Source organism: Bos mutus, chromosome 27 (genome assembly GCF_027580195.1).
Source record: "Bos mutus isolate GX-2022 chromosome 27, NWIPB_WYAK_1.1, whole genome shotgun sequence".
Lineage (NCBI taxonomy): Eukaryota > Metazoa > Chordata > Mammalia > Artiodactyla > Bovidae > Bos > Bos mutus.
The window spans coordinates 8,190,771-8,211,894 of NC_091643.1; the positions used below are offsets into that span (position 1 = coordinate 8,190,771).

Sequence of the window (21,124 nt, forward strand, 5' to 3'; positions counted from 1 at the left end):
TTTCTTCCAAAGAAAACAGCTCCGTCGTGGACCCTTGATGGATTCCCGGGGGCGAGGGGGTGCAGAACCAGGACAGTCAGCTGGCGTGGCTTTGAAGTGTGGCCGCAGGGCATCCCCCCTTCCCTGCTCAGCTGTGGAAGCAGAAAGGGAACTTCAAAGCGGCCTCTCCGTTGATCCTGCTGGTAGGGGGTGTGACTCCCATCATCAGGCTTTACAGAAAAATGAGGAGGAATCTTCTTCTCTCACTCGCCAGAGTCCAATGTTCACCATCTAGCGGATGCAAATAAAAAACCATCTGATACTGTCTACAGTACAGCTCAGTCACTCAGTCGTGTCCTATGCGACCCCATGGACTGCAGCACGCCAGGCTTCTCTGTCCATCACCAACTCCTGCAGCTTGCTCAAACTCACACCCATCAAGTTGGCGATGCCATCACCATCTCATCCTCTGTTGTCCCCTTCTCCTGCTCTCAATCTTTCCCAGCATCAGGGTTTTTTCTAATGAGTCGGTTCTTCACATCAGGTGGCCAAAGTATTGGGGCTTCAGCTTCAGCATCAGTCCTTCCAATGAATACTCAGGACTGATCTACTTTAGGATGGACTGGTTAGATCTCCTTGCAGTCCAAGGGACTCTCAAGAGTCTTCTCCAACACCACAGTTCAAAAGCATCAATTTGTTGGCACTCAGCTTTCTTCACAGTCCAACTCTCACATCCATACATGACCACAGGAAAAACCATAGCTTTGACTAGATGTACCTTTGTCAGCAAGGTAATGTCTCTGCTTTTTAATATGCTGTCTAGATTGGTCATAGCTTTTCTTCCAAGGAGCAAACACCTTTTAATTTCATGGCTAGTGGATACAAATAAAAAGCCATCACCATCAGTTTTGTTGTGATTTTTATTTACTTAGGTACACATTTTGTTCAAATCAGCTGAGATAGCCAGTTTTCATAATTTGTCCAGGTTTGTGCTTCACATCAGTGACAGCATATGAACCACTCCCACTCCTGATTACATAAGAGCAAAGTTTAAGAGACTGTTCTCTCGCTGCTCTGCTTGTCCCAGGCCATAATTACCACTATTTACAATCCTTCAGTCTATGTATTCATTCTGGGTACAGGTGGGGAATTCAAACTCATCTGTGGGTTAAGAAAGAATTATTCCATTTGATCAACAATCCACCTTATAAAAGATATACATTTTTGAGTGACATAAATTTTAAAATAAGTGCAATTTTCTTGAAATTATTTCATTTGGCCTAAACTTTTTCATTTAAAATTCATATTCTTGGGACTTCCCTGGTGGTGCAGTGGTTAAGACTTTGCCTTCCAATCCAAGGGGGGCAGGTCTGATCCCTGTTTAGGGAGCTAAGATCTCACATGTCTCTTGGCCAAAAAACCAAAACACAAAAAAAAGAAACAGAATTATAACAAATCCAATAAAGGCTTTTAAAATGGTCCACCAAAAAAAAAAAAATCTTTAAAAAAACCCATAAAATTTATATTTTTTACTCCATAATTGTAAAGGAAAAGGCAATAACATTTAAAATATTAACTAACTTTTAAAATTGCATTTTGATTCAAAAACAAATTCTTAATTTTTTAATATTAATTGGCTGCTCTGGGTGTTAGTTGCAGCATTTAAGATCTTTAGCTGTGGCACGTGGGATCCAGTTGCCTGACGGGGGCTTGAACCCCAGGCTCCCTGCACTGGCAGCATGGATCCTTAGCCACTGGACCACCAGGGAAGTCCTGAAAACAAATTCTTGAACAGTTATATGGACAGTTAAACGTAGCTGCTATTACCTCCAACCAGTTTTTCTTTAAATAAATATGAAAAACTGGGCAAAAACATTTCAGTGTTTTCAGCATGAAGTTTTCAGCATAAAAATGGTACAAGGTATGAGTCTACCGGAAAGCTTATTATGGTTTAAAAAAAAAAAAAGCCCAAGAAGCTAGATAGTGAAACATTTATAGTCATAAGATCCCAAAGCAAGTAGCTAGCACCTGTCAGAGGTGCCCATGTATTCAGCAGCACAGCCCTGGCATGGCTGGAAGAAGACTCTTCTGGTGGAAGGAACTCGTGGGAACACAATGAAGGGGAATGAACTCCAGTCCCAGGCAAGTTCCACAACTAGCAGGGGGGTGTGTGTCCGGATTTCACGGTGCAGAAAAGACAGTTTCCTGTGCGACTCCTGAAGAAGCAAAGATGGCTAATTCAACCAGAGGTGACAACAGCCACAGGAACACACGTTAGTTAGTCCCTTATCCATTACGACATCTATCCCATGACAATCGAAGAGGAAGTTCTTTCAATGATTTGATTTTTACTTTTTAATTTTGCGAAAACGTTCAAAAGCGGCCTAGGCTCCAAACTCTTGCGCTTTTGCTCCTGACTGCATCCTGAAGGAGGGAAGGTCTTCACGAGGTAAGACTGCCACCTCTGCTGACCGTCTACCTCCCCAGACTCTCTGTGTTCAGGCCTTTGGAGGCATTTTTAATTTGTGGAACAAATGATTTGGAGATAAAATTTTAAAAAGTGAAACCAAACACACCAAAAAATTGGGGGGAAAGTCACAAACAGAATGATTTTATGGAGACAGAACTTAAAAAAAAACCCAAAACGCTGGTCATGATTTAGTAGCAGGAGATCGCACTCTTGAACAACAAGCATTTATGCTGCTGATTTTCTGAGATTTCATTCCAGCGAGAGCTGCACACTGTCCGCTTGGCTCTGTGGCTGCTGATAGTCATACTTCCTGGCTATTAGGAAATAAACAAAAGAAAAAAACAAGAAAAAAGGAGATACAATTAATAAAGTCTCAAAATCATTATGAACTCACATCATTAAATTACAGTCATGATTCTCAGTAAAGAATTAGCTTGAAAGTGAAAGTGAAGTTGCTCAGTCGTGTCTGACTCTTTGCGACCCCATGGACTGCAGCCTACCAGGCTCCTCCGTACATGGGATTTTCCTGGCAAGAGTGCTGGAGTGGATTGCCATTTCCTTCTCCAGGGGATCTTCCCGACCCAGGAATCGAACATGGGTCTCCCGCATTGCAGGCAGACGCTTTACCGTCTAAGCCACCAGGGAAGCCCCAAAAGAATTATCTTAGAATTAAACAATTTTTTTTCACTAGAGGAAATTTATGATACTTTGTGATTCTCTAATTTCTCATCAGTGCTGATATCCATTTTCAAATGTTTATTACTATTGTTTTGTACACTGGCTTATTCAGAACACTAAAATACAGAGTGAGTGCATGCTTAGCCATTTCAGTTGTGTCCAATTCTTTGTGACCCTATGGACCGTGTAGCCCGCCAGGCTCCTCTGTCCATGGGATTCCCCAAGCAAGAATACTGGAGTGGGTTGCCATGCCCTCCTCTAGGGGATCTTCCTGATCCAGGGATCAAACCTGCATCTCCCATGTCTCCTGCATTGGCAGGCTGGTTCTTTACTACTGGCACCATCTGGGAAGCCCAAAATATAGGGTAAACACCAATAAAGCTACTAAACTCAAAGTAACATTTTGTAATGTCCTTCTTTGTTATCCTCCATCTCCACCTCAAGATAAATGATTAATAATGCTTTTGCCACACCATAAGGAATTTGACTATATATTAAATGACAAGCCTAAGACATTTACTGAACATTGTCATTAATGTAAACGAGAAGAAAAAACAGACTTGCAATTCTGTACCGTTTTTGTTTTTCTGAGAAATAATTATTGAAGGTCTTAACCTGAAAACTAGAGAGTGGAGGGCTGCCGGGGTCCAGCCCCGGGGGATCCAGGGAATTGAAAGCGGGGACGGCGTCGGCGAGGATCAGGAAACAACTGCTTAATTAAACTTTAATTAAGGATATAAAGAGTAATAGAATGAGGATAGCTTAGTAGGAAAATTCAGTGAAGAAAAGAGGCTGAAATAAGGATAGCTCAGTGAGGAAATTCAGTGGACAAAAGAGGCTGAATAATTCAGCCAGAAGGTGAGAGAAAGAACGACATGGGGAGACCAAGTTTCGGTGAACAAGGCCCGCACTTTATTTTCCAAAGTAGTTTTTATACCTTAAGTTACGCATAGAGGATAATGGGGAAGGGGTAGAGTCATGCAGCAAGCCAGGCTTTCTTCCTGCAAACTTATCATATGCAAAAGCTTAGGTGATTTGCATCATCTTCTGGCCTGGAGGCCTGTTAACATTTTAAGACCCTTTCTTCAGAAAACTTCTTTTTCTCTAAAGGTGATTGGTCAGGAGCCACCCTCCAAAAGCATTAGATAAAGCTGCATTCCTACAGAGCAAAGGTGTGGTGGGCTATAACAAGAAAAAGAATTAACTCAAGGGTCCCAGGTTACAAACATTAAAGCTACTACTTACACCAATTATAGTAATCAATACACTGCCAGGGACACAGCAGGTAAGGGATATGGAGACTTAGCAGCAAACACTGGCCCAACAAGTGAAAAACCCTTCACCAATACAATTTCTAATCAATCTTTTAACTGCTCAAAGGAATCTGTATTTAGACAGTTTAGAACATCTCATGCCTCTCACAGTTGGGAGGCTCTGAACAATCACATGTGGCCGGAAAAACCTATTCAGGCAGGCTAGAGGATTTCCAAAGGAGTTTGTAGGTTAAACACTGTCACACCCAGGAATTATTAACTGGAGCTGTAAGCTAACTCTTTTTTTCAGAGAGAGGTAGTGGGGGACAGCCCCCCGTAAAGTCAGAGGCGTAGGTGAAAGCACCAAGGTGAAAGCACTGGTTTTGGGGGTAGATGGGGGACTCCTGAGGCTCGATCCTGCCTTTGTGTATGCCGAGCCTCCTTCCTCATGACCTTTGTCATGGGCGGAGTTCCTCACGCTGGCTACCGGCAGTGATAGAATTCCAGTTGAGCTATTCCAGATCCTGAAAGATGATGCTGTGGAAAGTGCTGCACTTAATATGCAATATGCACTCAATATGCAATATGCCGGTTCCGGCAGAGGGCCAAAGTCTTGTGAATGGTTTAGCTTTGAAGCTTTCAGTCTCTTTGTTAAGTTTTTACCAGCAAAGGAAGAAATACTATTTGTTTATATACTCAGGGTGGATCCAGACTTTTGTGGCCTAAAACTTATACAATTTGGGGGTTCCTCTTTAAGGAATCTGCCTGCAATGCAGGAGACCTCAGTTTGATTCCTGAGTCAGGAAGATTCCCTGGAGAAGAGAGAGGCTACCCACTCCAGTATTCTTGGGCTTCCCTGGTGCCTCAGTTGGTAAAGAATCTGCCTGCAATGAGGAAGACCTGGGTTCGATCCCTGGGTTGGGAAGATCCCCTGGAGAAGGGAATAGCTACCCACTTCAGTATTCTGACATGGAGAATTCCTTGGACTGTATAGTCCATGGGATCACAGAGTCATACATGACTGAGCAACTTTCACGTTCACTCTTTAAGGAAAGAGAAGAGAATCTGGAAGGAAGAGAATTTTTTCTGCTTCTTTCTTGAACCTACAGACTAAATCAGGATTAGATATGTCATCAACACTAGGAATGATGCAATGTGATGGGACTCATTAAATGTGCAAATACGACTCCACATCCTAATCTCCATAATCAGTGAATATGTTACCTTCTAGGGCGGAAGGGGCTTGAAAGCCGTGATGAAGGATGTTGAGAGGGGGGATTATGTAATCACCTGGATTATTTGGCCCAACCTGATCCCAGGGGCCCTGAAAATCAGAGAGCCTCTACTGGCTGAGTTCAGAGACAGAGGGGGCTATAAAAATGCAAGAATGATCAGAAAGACACAGTGCCACTGGCTTTGAAGACGGGTGAATGAGGCCACAAACCAAGCAATGCGGTAGCTTCTAGAAGCTGGAAAAGGCAAAGAAACACACCCTCACAGCCTCCAGAAAGAAACAAAACTCTGCTGACACCATGATTTTAGCCTAGTGAAACGGCTGTGGGACTTTTAACCTATAATTGTAAGATTTGTGCTGTGTCAGCCACTGAATTTGTGGTAATAGAGCAGCAACAGAAAACTAACACACCTTACAAATACAGGCATTTGGACAAATTTCATTTTTATGCCATTTTCATTAAAGAAGAAAAAGAACGGTACACTGGGTTTAAACTTGTATATGCTATGCTAATGGATTTTTTTTTTTTTGATGCCAACTAACTTCTGGGAGTTTCTTGTTTGTTTTTGTATTTTGGCTGCGCTGCGCGGCATTGCAGATCTTAAGATTCCCCAACCAGGGATCGAATTCTGGCTTCTGCAGTGAAAGCACCAAATCCTAATTGCTAGGCCACCAGGGCACTCCCACTAACCTCTGTTTTGAGCAGGCATCAAGGAAAACCTAATCCTTTAACTTTCCATACAGAGCTTCTCGCTCTCTGTGTTTTTGTTTTTAATACTTAGGTTTTCTTGGGGATTTTTTTTTTGAGGTAAAATACAAAAGCACTGAAATTTGCATTTTCACCATTTTTAAGTGGTTCGGGGACAGAAGCTCCGTTTACATTGCTGTGCTGCCAGCAGCAGCGCCCGTCGGCCCACCACCCCGCGCTGACCTCTCTCCTCCGCACACAGAAGCTCCCTGTCCCCTCCTCCTCCAGCTCCTGGTGAGGACTCCACTCTGTCCCTGGGAATTTGCTTCAGAGAAGTGAAATCACACACTATTTGTTATTGTGTGAGTGGCTTCCTTCACTCCTGATAAGAGTAATTATGGAGCATAACGTCTTCGAGGTTCATGCCTGTTGTGGCACCCGTCAGAATTTCCTTCCCTTTAAAGGTTGAATGAACCCTGTGCACGCACAGACCGCAGGCTGTGGACCATTCAGGAGCCAAGGACACTTGGGTTGTTTCCATCTTCTGGCTACTATGAATAATGCTGCTCTGTTAAATTCAGGTTTACTTCTTATTCTGAGCTAGTAACACATGAATATGACACAAAATGCGAAAGGGATCCAAAGAGGAAACACCGCAAGTGCATCTTCCTCCCACCTGATCAGCCCTGCAGCCCCATTCCACAGAGGAACTGCTGTCTATAGTTCTCAGGGTGAAATTTATGCTGAAGAATTTTTAGAAGTTCTACTTGTGTTAGAAAAATTATATATATATATATATGTTTTTTTCTACTTTTCACCTGAAATTCCAGTCTCCTGAGAGATACACTAGGAATATCTTGCTGACCATTCTTCCTTGCTTCTTTTTATACCCATTAGCATGCACGCATTCACATTAAAGATTTTACTGCAGACATCTTTCTTTTAAAAATACTGTCTTTTCTCCTTGAGTTCCACAGCATCCCCATCAAGGTAATGAATGCTAATAATCTCATGTGTATCTTTTCAAGCTTTCCTCCAGGCTTGCATAATTATACAGAACATTTTTACAAACAATCCTATCAAAAAATGGGCAGAAGACTTAAACAGACATTTCTCCAAAAAAGACATAACATAGGGCCAAGAAGTAAATGAAAGGATGCTCAACGTCACTAACTATTAGAGAAAGGCAAAACCAAACTACAAGGATCAGAATGGCCAGCATCAAAAAGTCTACAAATAATAATGTGGAGAAAACAGAACCCTCCTACAGTCTAAACTGGTACAACCATTATGGAGAACAGGATGGACACTCCTTAAAAACTAAAGCTATCCAATCCTGCAACCCCACTCCTGGACATATACCCAGAGAAAACTGGATATATGAAAAGGTCCGTGCACCCTAATGTCCACAGGTGCATTATTTATAACAGCCAAGCCAAGTTCACTATTATAATAGCCAAGACAATGAAGGCAATCTGAACGTCCATATAAGCAAAGTCAGAGAAGGAAATATCATTGATACTGCTTATATGCGACATCTCAAAAAACAAAAAAGATATAAATGAACTTTTTTACAAAACAGAAATAGACCCACAGACATAAAGGAGTTGGGGAGAGATGAACTGGGAGGTTGGGATTAACATACACACACAACTGAATATAAAATGATGACCAACAACGACTTACTAAACAGCACAAGGAACTATACTCAATATTTCGTGGTGTTCTCTAGGGAAAAACAAATCTGAAAAAGGATATATATATATATATATAAATGTATAGCTGAATCACTGGGCTATATACATGTAAACACAGGTATAACACAACATTGTAACTCAACTACACGTCGATAAGAAAAACGATATACAACATTTTTACTACACATACATGTTGTAGTCGCTCAGTGTTAAAGGAGTGGCACCCTAGCATATATACAATTACCTCTTGCCCTTCCTCATTTAATGACACACCATGGAAGCCACACCTCATTTTCTTTAATGGTGGCATCAGAGGTTGTGGCTTGGATGCAACATTCACCCTGGCTCTGTGCCCTTTAACCTTTGTTTCTTCTCCACCACCTACACACTCAGTGTTGGGATTCACAGGATATGTTAATAACCTCTGGCCTGGAAGCTGTTCCTATACGCATATAATGTGGCTGCGGTACGCGGTCATTTAATTGAAACTGAAGTGACTGCAAACTCTGTAAACACAAAACTCAAACCCAAACTAAAAGTAGCTTCAACTCAAAACCTCCCCTTAGCCGGATCCTCAAAGTGCTCGTGGCCACCTCAGCACCACTGCATGTGCGGCAAGTCAGAGGAGGACCAGACAGAAATCTCATCAACTAGCAAAACATCTAATTTTTGCTGAATTTTCAAAAACATGATCACATGAACAGCTTGGTAGGGCTCCTTTCGGGGGGACGGCTCCACATGGGGGAAGGGTCCTGAAGCACTAACTTCATGCAAACCAGGTGCTATGCTTCTATTATCAGCTATTTTTTTAAATTAAAAAAAATTTTTTTTCACTGAAGTATAGTTGATTTAAAATGTTGTGCTAGTTCCTGGAGTATAGCAAAGTGATACACATATATATACATATTCTTTTCCATTAAGGTTTGTTACAGGATATTGAATATAGTTCCCTGTGCCACCATCATTTATTTCTGATAACCTTTGAAAACTACACACAAATTTTTTAAAAAAGTAGGTATTAAACATGCTTATGTATGTAATAAGGCTTCCTAGGTGGTGCAGTGGTAAACAATCTGCTTGCCAAGCAGGAGACGAAGGTTCGATCCCTAGGTCAGAAAGATCCCCTTGGAGAAGAAATGGCAACCCACTCCAGTATTCTTGTCCAGGAAACCTCATGGACAGAGGAGCCTGGTGGGCTACAGTCCGTGGGGCTGCAAAGAGTCAGACAGGACTGAGTGACTGAACAACATATATGCAATTAGGCAGAGTATACTTACAAATGGAGTACATTTCTAGCTGCTGTCTTAAACGAATTTTGCTTATTGTGTCATAAAAGTTGGGCTCTGACAGAGTTTCTGCTGGAGGTGGCAAACTGAATATCCTCATAATTTTCCTTTTATTCCTAAAACACAAAAACGATGCAGAGAAGAGATTTGTATTCTCAGCTATAGGACTGTAACACTCTCGTGACCGTAGTAACCAGAAGCTGCATTAAAAGGACGCAAGTGGCCACGAGTCCCTCTTCAGTTCTGTCCCCGTGAGATGCTGCCTTGGCTCAAGTATTCTCTCTTTCACTAAAAGTAAGAAGTTGCACATGTATAGTCACAGAGTTACAAGAAAGGAAAAGCAGTGACTGAATACACCCACTTCATACGACATGTCTCTCCTCATCTCCACAAAAAATGCCCTATTGTTTAGAAAAATGCACAGACAAAAAAAGTACGATTCTTTTCCTCCCTGTCATGTCATGCAAATAAAGCTAATTTACTGGGGGTAGTGAATAAACAGAATGTGAGCAGACCTTAATTCTGGGAAACAATGAATAAAACTATTTCTTAAATAGAGTAGCATGGCCTTAGTGGGGTCATCTAGTTAAAATGAACAACAGCCTGTCTATGCTTTTAAAACAGTGGGGTGGGGAGGAGGCGGCAGCTCTCTTTAGGGGACCGCTGTCGCCTGCCAGTGGCCCTGGGGTGATCCGTGGGGGCTCTTCTCGCCCCTCCCCCGAGCCTGGAGTCCAGGAGGCCAGCGGCTCAGGGTTCACGGGGCTGTGAAGGGCGAGCCTGCATGTCCCACGGGCAGGGTGAATCTGAACTATTTCCCAGGCCAGGCAGCAATTATTCTTGGATGACTAATTATCCCGGACTGTCTAAAGCCTCTGACCTTGGTACAGGACGTCACAAAGCATGTGGCTATGAGCAGAAGCAACTCAATCCAACTACTGCTTTCTTCCTCTTCAAAGCAACACCTCCCTCCCTTTTTGTTCACTGTTCTTAAAGGAGCCAGGGAGTGTGGAAAAGGACAGTTAAACTGTGCGACAGTCAGCAGGAAGTATTTGTGGAGGATTTACACTAATGCGCCACTTCAGGGACACAAAGGTTAAATAAAAGCCCCTGTTCTCGGGGGACTGAGTGTTTGCGGGATGGACAGACAAGAAATCGAACCATATAACGTCATTCACTAAGTTCTGGGACACAGTCATGCGTAAGAAACAGAAGGGAAAGCTTGAAATGTGCGAGGACAGAAGTGCTGAACATGTAGGAGTTGGTGTTTGTGCATTTCAGGGACGTGGGCCAAAAATATGTGCTCGTCCGAGGGTGACAGTGAACTGGCTGAGTGATAACTCTGAGCTATATCAGAAGTGATAGAATGGGAGTACAGAGCAGCTGGCCTGGGAGCCGAGAGCTGCACTCACAGCCCGGCTCTCAGAGCAGCTGGGTTTTGCAAGCCAAGTCCTGGTGTCTGGTATTTGAGGGCAGGGCCGAGGAGAGAGAGCTTTCATAGTAGGAACCAAAATGCTGGTGAAATCGTTTTTGTGCATTAAATTTAGATCAAACCAACCAACCTGCAAAACTTGCAAATGCTCAGGATCTTCTCATCAACCCTGAGAACCTCAAGCCTTTACCTCTTGGCATACATGAAGAGCCCGAAGCTGACGAGTATCACCACCAGGTACACGTTGGTGGCTTCATTCCAGGCCTCGTGGACGCTGTAGTCCATGGCCCCGTCGTCCCCCATCACTCCGTAGCCCCCAGGCATGGGCCTGTAAGACAATAAAGGGGGCAGGTGACAGTGTGAAGGCCGGACAAAGGCGGGCGAACAGAGGGCCCGCAGGCCGGCGGCAGCCCCTGGTCTCCCTGTGGCCCAGGAGCCAAAACTGGTTTTACATTTCCAATGGATACATTTTAAACAGTTGAGAGTACTACCAGTATCTTCCATTTTGGCCTCACAGCCCTCAAAGCCTCAAATATATACAATCTGGCCTGTTAAGATTTACAAAACAGAAAACAGACTCACAGACTTAGAAAACAAACTTATGGTTACCAAAGGGGAAAGGGGAGGTGATGGGGAGGGATAAATTAGGAGTTTGGGATCGATACATATGCACCACTTATATATCAAATAATCAACAAAGATCTACTGTGTAGCACTGGGAACTCTAATCAACATTGTAATAAACTATATCGGAAAACAATCTGAAAAACAATGGCTATATGTACACATATAACTGAGTCACTTTGCTGCATACCTGACACTAACACAATATTGTAAACCACCAATCATACCTCAATATATTAATTAATAAAATAAAAAATTAAGTTAAAAAAAGGCAAGAAAAAGTTGACCAACCCTGATCTAGATCACTAAGGCACAGAACGCATTTCCCCTTATTTCTGACTTTGAAACATCACAGATCCTACGTAAAAGTTCAAACTTGGAGATTAAAAAAATATTTCTAAAAGGATATGGGTTGAAATATCACTGCACATTTTCCAACCTGTAACTATTACCCAGGCAAATGCACCTGAATACTTATGACACAGGCCCACACAACTGGCTGGGTTGCTAAGAGAACAGCACACGTTGGACTCGTGACAGTGGCTTTGATGAGATGCGCTGGCCAGGACCATGCTCTTCCACAGGCCCCGACGCACCTGGAAAATGAAAATGCCTGCAGCTTTATCTATGCAGCCTTGGCCTCCTGGCCAAATGTGGTTGAAAGAAGCTATAAAAAGTCCCTTTTTGCTATTTACACAGCTGTGACTTCTATTCAAGGAAGTGCATTCTTTGGACATTCCCACAGAAAAATAAGAGTGGTAACAGCAAGTGTATCAAGTAGCAAGGGAAAGACTCCTGGTTTCTCACTTGCCGTTGGGAAGTTCATTGAATTGTTCCTTAAAGAGAAAGTTCTTCCCTTGTGTTAAATCTCAACTAAGTAAGTATAAACGATTCAATATGTGGAAGAAATTCAGAAGTGTTGTTTTAGACACTCTATCAAAAGGAGAAAAACTGAACAAATGACAGGTGATAACTTACTGTAGTTTCTAATGATAGTCATTTTCTAATACCAAGAAAAAGGGTATGTGGAATGTCTAAGAAATCATTTTGCAATTTTTTCTAGACATCCTAAAATAGTGAAAGCATTGTAGAAATTCCTCCACTGAAATATCTGTCCTATGAGCCTCCAAAATGTTTCTTAATGTAGATTTGTCTCAGTTAATAAGTGCACATTAAGGGCAGAGTCTGTTTTCTTTCTTACAGTTTGCTTCTGCATAAAATGAAATTTCCCCAGGGTCTGCCCCCAGGTCAGCTGGCATTTTGGTCCCTTTCTTACACCTGCAATCTCTATCAGAGGGCTGGGGACAGACTGTACTCATTTACAATAAAGTGAGTATCACTGAATGGCCATTTAACTTAAATTCTAGACACTGAGAGCAAGAGTAATGTCTCTGAAACACCTATGTGTGTCTGATGAAAATACAGATTGGTCTTAGGAAAATTAGAGACTAATAAAAACAGAATTTAAATGATAAAATTTTATAGCTGCAAGATCTAAACATTACTAAATCATTAAACATACACAGTTACTAGCTACTGAAGACTGGCGATGGATTTTTTTTTTTAGAGAGTGGGAGGTGCAGGGGGATTTGACGTTACTCAGTTTCGATTCTTATGCCTTAAAACTGAACTCCAGAGTTTCTCTGAACGTAACATTATTCATGGTAAGTAATCAACCTACCTTAAAAGGGGAAACTTTTGGAAGATCAGAGACTATAACTGTCTTTATGGGCAAGGAATCTAGAATTTTTTTCTAGATTTTTGTTGGTGCCAAAATGTAAAATAACAATGACTGTTGTGGCTGTAAGAGATGACTTTAGGGCTTCTCTGATGGATCAATGGTAAAGAATCTGCCTGCCAAAGCAGGGGACATGGGTTTGATCCCTGGTCGGGGAGGATCGCACATACCTCAGAGAAATTAAACCCTTGAGCCGGTACTTTAGAGCCCAGGAAACACAACTGCTGAGCCCATTTGCTGCAGCTACTGACGCCCTTGTGCTCTAGAGAAGCCCCCACAATGAGAGGCCCGTGCACTTCCACGACAGAGTACCCGCCCCCCGCCCCTGCTCGCCACAGCTAAAGAAGAGACTGTGCAACAACGAAGACCCAGTACAGCCCAAATAAATAAAATTATTAAAAAAAAAGAGAGAGAGAGCTGACTTTAGGTGTCTGATTTGAGAAGCTGTGGAAGGCCTGGCATTACCATGCCGTCCCTGAGTGGGGTAGGTTTTCAGGATTGGGAGTTAACAAGAAATTAGAGAAGGAACAAGGAACATACATATCTATGGCTACTGAGACATCTTGTAGGTGCCCTTTCTCTGACACAACTGTGAGTGGGTCTCCTACCTGTGTTCTAACACCTGACTGTTCTGAGCCAGGTTAATCTCTTGCTTCAGCATTTCACTAAATTCTGTTCCTGAACCCCTCAATAAATGGTGTGTTCCTACAGAGCTGTCTTCCTCCTGCTACAAATATGCCAGTCTCTCGTTATATTTGGAGAAGGAGTCTAAAGGACTGCTGACCACAAATGGTGAAATTTTACCAAGAGTTATACAACTTGATTGGTATGCAATGACACTATGCAGTAACACTACTGTTCCGGGGACACGCACTTGAGTTATTTTTAGTAGTGTAGTTGTGAAAGATTTGCACCAGGGGTAGGCCTGTCCTGCCCATTCCTCCATCATGACCAATTACATGACTGTGTATGCCTGTCCAAAGTCACCATGCAGACGATGGCTCCCTTGTGGCCTGAACTATGACCAGCCCCCTCCCAGCTCCCCACAGGCTAACCAAGTGTACACACACAACCTCCCTCCTGAGGACAAAATGCCCAGGGGCATTACAATGGTTCCTTTCTGGCAAATTAACGGATATTTCAGCAAGCTCACCGTGTGCTTGGATTGTCATGCAGGGCTTTTCTGAGAAAACGGAACCTTTCCCACATATTTTTCCTGTAAATCAATGCTTGAACTATTTCAGCAAGGAGTTGCTGAAATAAGTATCCAGAACTTAAATGAGAACTTAAGTATCCAGAGATAAAGTTGGTAAAACATGAACAACTAGGGATAGATTTCAGTTTGACAAACTTCTACGTAGAGAACTAAACCTCTTCTTGGGATCAAGTGACTGTATCATAAACTATATATATATATATATATATATATTTTTTTTTTCCCCCTCCTGTTTGGGGTTCCGGATACTACCTCTGGTGGTGGTGGTTTGGTCGCTAAGTCGTGTCTGCCCTTTGCGAAACTATGGACTGTAGCCCACCAGCCTCCTCTGTCCATGGATTTCTCCAGACAAGAAGATTGGAGTTGGGTGGCCATGCCCTCCTCCAGGGGCATCTTCAATTGAAGATCCCCTGTCATCACGTCTTAAATGTTACCAATTTCCCCTCTCACTTAAGAGCTTTGTTATTTTGAAACGAATCCAGATGAGAATCACTTAAACAGTTCCACGAGTTCCTCACACAACACAATCCACCACCACCACTGACTGGATTTTTTTTCTCTCCGTGCTCCGAAGCGCTCAAGGTTTGGGGCTCCCGAAGCGGAAGGGGACAACGTCACGGGCCAACCCGCGGGCCGATGAAGGGCAGTGGGCATTTGAGGGTGCCCGTGCCGGGCAGCCCAGAGACTCGGTGACTCACCACCCGCGTGCTGGGCGCACTCGAGCTCCCACTTGGCAGGAGCCCCGGGGGTGACGGCGGCGGTGAGGGTGAGGGTTACACAACTCGCCCGGAGACACCCCCAGGCGGGGGAGTCACGTACTTGCGCGCTCCCGGCCCGACCCAGATGCTCGAGGCGCGCTCTTCCCGGAAAGCAGAGCGGGGGGCGGACGGTGAAGCCCCGTACCGGGGCGGGCAGCGCGCGGCCCCACCCGCCAGCCCCGGCCTTCCAGCCCGCGTCTCTGGGGCGCGGAGCCGGCGGCTCGCTCCGGGCCTGGGGGCGGCGCGGCGCGGCGGGGCGGGGCGGGGCGGGGCGCGCGGCGGGGCGGGGGCGCGCGGGGCGCGGGGCGCGGGGCCACTCACGCGGCTCGCTCCGCCGGCGGCGCGCGGCCGGGCTGTTCCGCGGGGGCTCTTTGCGCCGCGCCGGCGGCCGGACGCGCGGACCCGGTTCCCGCGCGGACCGGACAGCGTCTGCTTCGTCACTTCCTGCCTGCCCAGCGGCTTCCGGAGGGAACGAGCAGCCAGGTCTTTCCCCCTCACCCACCCCGCCCCGCCCCGCTTCCCTCTCAGGGCGCGACCCGGGGAGACGCGGCGACGGCCCCGGGGCCGCCCGCGGGCGCGTGAGTGCGGCCCGGCTCCCCTCCCCGGCCCCGCGGCGCCGGCCCCTCCCCGCGGCCCCCGGGGCTCGGTGGCCCGCGTCCGGCCGCCCCGGCCTGGAGTCCACCTGCGCCCGGCCGCGGTGCGCCCGAGCGCGCGCGGCGAAGGGACGGGGGCTCCCGGGAGCCGTGGCGCCAGCCCGGCTGCGGGGAGGGCGTGTGCCTTGGCCGCCCCCGCCCCGGGTCGAGATTCAGCTTGGAAACGCGAAGATTTCCCGCCCCCCCCCAGTTCGTGATGTGGGCATAGGGTTACTTTTCGTATTGACTTAGGAAAGCACGTGCTCTCCAAACTGGCTTTTGCACTTTCCCTGTCATCGTCAGTGATTCCCTGTCATCGTAAATGATGCGTGGCCGAAGCGACTGAAATGTTTTAAAAGCCGGATGCGCCCAGGATGATGTAGTCATGTCAGTTTAAGTGGCTTTGGGGTATAATTTTGTGTGTGTGTAAGGACTTGCAAAAAAAATTCCGGCAAGAGACATGTAATGAATTTATGTAGGATTTCAGCGTCAGTATTGAAGTAATCAGATTTCAGTGGTTGGCGCAGCCTCGCAAGTAAATGGCCCCTTATCCACGAGGTTGAGGTCTTAACTGTTCATTTTGAGCGAGTTCTCTAGGATCAGCTGACTGCTGATTATAATTCACACTAGACGACGTAGAGGTTGTGTCCTTAGTTGATAGGCAGAGATTAGAGCTAACATTTAACATTCTACCCCGTAGCAAGTTTTCTCTGCTTCTTTTCGGATCATTCTGTTCAAATTAAACTCAGGTCTGTCTAGATGAATAGCATTGCTTGGTGCATAACATAATAGCTTTATTTCTAGTAGTAACACGTATTAGCTTATATACATTATGTATATATAATCGTGCTCTACAACTGTTTAGTATGATTCCAAAGTTGGAAAATTAGAACAGTAATACTGGGCAATGTTGAGTAGTGATTGTTTGCCAGACTTGTTTCAAATCATCTACACGCTTTATCTCATTTAATCTTTGGGATAACTTTTTGCATAAACATAGGTTACTCTTAAATACTTGAGTACACGAGTTGGATTTGAATGTGTCCAAATGGTGAATATGTACATTAATTGTTTCTGTTTCTGTTTCTGTAAAACAAGGGTGTTGGCAATATAAAATGACTGAGTAAAATGTGTTTTTCAAGTTGGAAGATGGCTTTTCAATTGCGTGGAATTGCAATTAGTCCCTTTATTGGAGTATTCAGTAGTTTCCAAAGCCCTGTGTCTCTTTTTAATCAAAGTTCCCATTACATGTCATTGTCACTCAATCAACAGGCTGTGCTTGGACATTCAGAAAAAGTAAATGTTGGAAAGCCTTAATTGCCCCTGGTGAAAGGTCTCCTCTTACCCTGTTTAGTCTCCTAGTGACATTCCTAATTAGGGGTTAACAAATGACATACAGGAAGGGTGATTTTCCGGTACCAAACCGAGGGAATAAAAAACAGTGGGTTGGCTGTTACTTTGTTGATGAGTCTAACATTCATGGGTACATGAAGGTTAAGAATGTTCTGTAACCTATGTTGTAGGGGTTCTAACCTCATTTTTAAGTTTGCCTCTGAATGTCTTAAACATATTCGAGTCCAGTACTTTGTGCATTAAGAAATTTTTGACTGGATTTAATTGAGTAGTTTGGACATCCTTAATCAAGTTTATTCTGGGTCTTCGCTGGCGGTCTAGTGGTTAAGACTGTACTTCCAGTGCAGGGGGCGTGGTTTCCATCGCTGAGCGGGCAAGTTGCACAGGGCAACCAAAAAAAAAAAAAGAAAAGATTATTCTGTTTCCAGGGGCGATGGTGGGATCCAGCAGTGTGCATCTTATGAGAGCAGAAGCTGTTGAAAGGCCTGCAGAGGATGAGGGAAGCGCTCAGAAACGTGTCTCATTTGTGATGAGAGCGTGTTGGACTTGACCCATCTTTGTATAGTGGTCCGCCATCAGTAAGGGATTGAGAACGCTTTTGCCAGTCGATATTTATAAGAGGTTCCTTTACCCGAAGGCATCCTCTTCCGGGAGGAGATGAGTGGAGGTTTGTCATCAGTGGAAGGCTGTAGAAGACAAAGATGCAAGTGTTAATCCTTCCGCCCATCGTGACTAACTGATTCCTGCCACCACATGCATCTCCAGGCTCTTCCCTGGGAGATATTTGACGTCTGTGGGCAGACCCTAGTGGAAGAGGGAAGGAAGGGAAAGGGTGGGAGGAGCCAGAGCACAGGGCTTTATGAACGGGCTTTCATTTGGGCCTCCATAGACTCTGAAAACCTTTCCAATAATACTGACTGTGTGTGTCTGTAAACCTCTTATATGTTATTTGTGTTCAGAAATAATAGAGAATGTCTCTTTAATGTGCTTCATAAACAGTGGAGCATATTGAGAGTACAGAACAGGAAAAGTTGTTAACTTCTGTGTGTTTGCCATTGTTGGAAGCCGGAGCAACTGTAACGCCAGCCTTGGCTCCTGTCTGTGAGGCATTGAAGCGGTGTTGTGTTCCATCCGAGAGAACACCCCTTCTTCCTTCCTTCAGAACTCAGCTGTCAGGGGGAGTGAGTACCCTTTTAGGTCCTGCGGCGCTGGGGCCTTTTCTAGGTCCTTCATGGCCGTATCTCAGCCTGTGGAAGGTGTGCAGTGAATGTTTGTGGGATGACCAGGTATGCTGGAATCCGATATCTGTGCCCGCCTCTTGTGGAAGTTCCACTCGCCTCCAGGGGCAGGGAGGGCCACTGCAGGCTCGCCCTCTCCAGGGTCCCAGCTCACAAGGAGCCTTTGGCATTCAATCTTTTATGGCTTTATATTGTTACAGCAGGAGTGTTTTCCTGTGTTTTGTTTCCCCACCCGAAATACAGGCTGGTCGAGGGCAGGGAATACATGTTTGTACAGGTCTGTGTTTGAGAACTTCCTTGTTCATCCGGTATAACAATCTATACCGAGTAGATTCATTTTTACCTCTTGAGCGACTAGTAGGTGCCATGGGGAGCGTCAGAAATACTCAAGATATGGTCCCAGGCCTCAAGTGAGTAGTATCTTATTTGGGCAAACATTGTGTACATATGTGGAACGGTATAAGAATTTGGAGTTACATAAAGCAAATAATCGGAGAAGGCAATGGCACCCCACTCCAGTATTCTTGCCTGGAAAATCTCATGGATGGAGGTGCAGTCCATGGGGTCCCTAAGAGTCAGACACGGCTGAGCGACTTCCCTTTCACTTTTCACTTTCATGCATTGGAGAAGGAAATGGCAACCCACTCCAGTGCTCTTGCCTGGAGAATCCCAGGGACGGGGGAGCCTGGTGGGCTGCCATCTATGGGGTCACACGGAGTTGGACACGACTGAAGCGACTTAGTAGCAGCAGCAAAGCAAATAATAACAGCTACTATCGATGGAGTGCTTAGACTGTGCTTTTGCATCTAGATTTATTTGACTCTCAATCCTGTTATCCCGTTATAGCCCCACCTTTTACATGGAGAAACTGAGGCACAGAGAGATTCAGCCACGTGCCTGAGATCACAATGCAAGCAGTAAGCTAGGGAGATGGGATGTGAACCCCAGGCAGCCTGGCTCTGGAGTCAGTGTGAATTCTCCCCAGAGCTTTGCTTTATCAAAGATAGAAGAGAGAGCTAGAACTTGACCCTAGTTTCTCAGCTGTACAGACTCTTTTACAATTTCAAAGTAGCACTCACAGTGGCTGTGACTCTCAGCTGCAGAAGCAGTGCCAGATTTTCCAGGCAGAAGAGGTTGATAATGAAATGGTTGAGGGGACTCTATATTTTGATATGACTGAAAGCACCAAGAAGAGAAACCGAATTTTGCGTTTCAAAGCTGAGAGAGCAGTAGGACTCTTTCGTGGCAGACTCTTGTTGAATTCTAGGACAGTGATTCACAAGGACAAAGAGCCGTGACTGTTAAGGATACTAGTTCAGTGTCTGCTCATGTGAAATAAAACAGTACTGAATGAACTTGTTACTACCGTTCTTTTAAAAAACACTTTTAAACCCCTAGTGAATGTAACTTACCAGGATGGGCATGTCACGGAAGGCTTCTGGTGCCCACCTGTCCGGTTGCCTGGTCCTTATGTGAAATCTTGACCCACTTCTTCAGCTTGTCTTGGACAATCGAGCACTCTTGGGGCCCGGAGGCCTCTTCCAACCAAGTCGTATTTCTCTGGTGAAAAAAAAAGTAAAACAGCACTGCTGCTTTGGTGTGAGACCTGGAGGGAGGTCACTCGGAAGCCACGTGGACTCGGATGAGGGCCCGCAAACAGAACCCAGCAAGATGAAGGAAAACGGTATTCTTCGAAAGCCCAGTTTTGTGTCCCTTTAGTTGGGAGACGACAGTGTTATTTTGTGGGTGTTGGGCACCGACAGAGTCCACTGAACCCACATGACCCCGCCGATAGGGAGCACCGCCATTGGCCCTGGAATCCGAGGAGGAGGTGCCCTGGAGCAGGCCTGGGCCTGGTTAGCAGCTCTGCAGGTACGTGTTCTGGGGGACACATCGCTTCTGCTGGGGGATCGGGGGACAGCCTGTAATTTCAATAAGAAACGACACGGTGCTGCTCTCCTTTTAACATCAGCTCGTATTCTGGGATGGCCTGTCAGCGAAGGAGCTGATGGCTGTGAGTGTTCCCCGCAGTTGTGCTCTATTTAAGTATCCAAGGCTACAGCTGGGGCTAAAAGAATCTACATGGAAGTGTTTTTATCCAACTGGCACGTTAGCCTCAATCTTAGTTTCGGCTTCTTCTCTGAATGGGGGATTTTTAGAGAAAGAGACGATGATGCAGTGATTCATTTGTCTTAAACCTGTCAAGCTGGGGTAATGGTGTCCCTCTTGCCCAGTTTTATGACTCTGAGGGTGGTAGAGTGGCACCCTGACCAATACGGCAGTGGTTTAAGCATGAGTGTAGACAGAACGACCCAGGGCTCCTTATACAGTGACAGTCACAGATGCCTCCACCTAATCAAGAAATTAGAGCTCTTTAGAGCCACAGCTGGAGGGGCAGCTGTATTTTAAGTTCTCCTCAGGTGATCCTGGTACCCATCATTGGAAGAACAAGCCCTGTATTTTATAGATGAGAGAATCAGGGCAAAGTTAAATGGCTTGCCTACAGCTGGCTCAGTGGTTTCAAGATTTTATCACCAGATAGTGTGCAATTTCAGAGTTTTACGGCTGGAAGAAATTTTCCAGGGCATCAATTCTGTAACTCACTTTATGGCTGCATATAAATCACACTTGTTCATACCATTTCCAAGTCAGATATGAACACAGAGAAATAATGTTTTCTCAAAGCCCGTCTTCTGTCCTCGCCAAGGTAAAGATCAAAATGTCAGTCACCAAAATTTCCTTATAATTTTAATGGATACTTTTTGTTAATTTCAGGAACAGCAAGTTATTTGCAGTATTTTTTATTATGTAACCTGTGACGCCCTATAACATTTTTTTGGAAACTAGAGAA

General features: G+C 44.9%; 2 protein-coding genes across 6 annotated transcripts in view; one reads left to right on the plus strand and one right to left on the minus strand.

Annotated features, from left to right (window-relative positions):
• Positions 1-881: 881 nt before the first annotated feature.
• Positions 882-15,509, minus strand: SMIM19 (small integral membrane protein 19). 2 transcript variants are annotated; one of them, XM_070364203.1, is made up of 4 exons: positions 15,372-15,509; positions 10,905-11,042; positions 9,277-9,401; positions 882-2,763 (listed from the first exon to the last, which is right to left on the minus strand). In XM_070364203.1, exons 2-4 carry the CDS (start codon positions 11,036-11,038, stop codon positions 2,699-2,701), a joined length of 324 nt encoding a protein of 107 aa, XP_070220304.1. In that variant the 5' UTR covers positions 11,039-11,042; positions 15,372-15,509; the 3' UTR covers positions 882-2,698. The 2 variants fall into 2 exon arrangements, with proteins under 2 accessions (XP_070220304.1, XP_005901823.1); XM_005901761.2 differs by lacking the exon at positions 15,372-15,509 and adding an exon at positions 15,112-15,355.
• The window catches only part of SLC20A2 (solute carrier family 20 member 2), a 118,511-nt gene continuing 112,782 nt past the window's right edge, over positions 15,396-21,124 (plus strand). For 2 of the 4 annotated variants that reach the window (XM_070364198.1, XM_070364199.1), the window contains exon 1: positions 15,561-20,145. The gene's annotated coding sequence lies outside the window, so the exon portion shown is untranslated. Of the gene's footprint in view, positions 15,534-15,560; positions 20,146-21,124 lie in introns of those variants that run through there. The other 2 variants (XM_070364200.1, XM_070364201.1) reach the window with 2 other exon arrangements.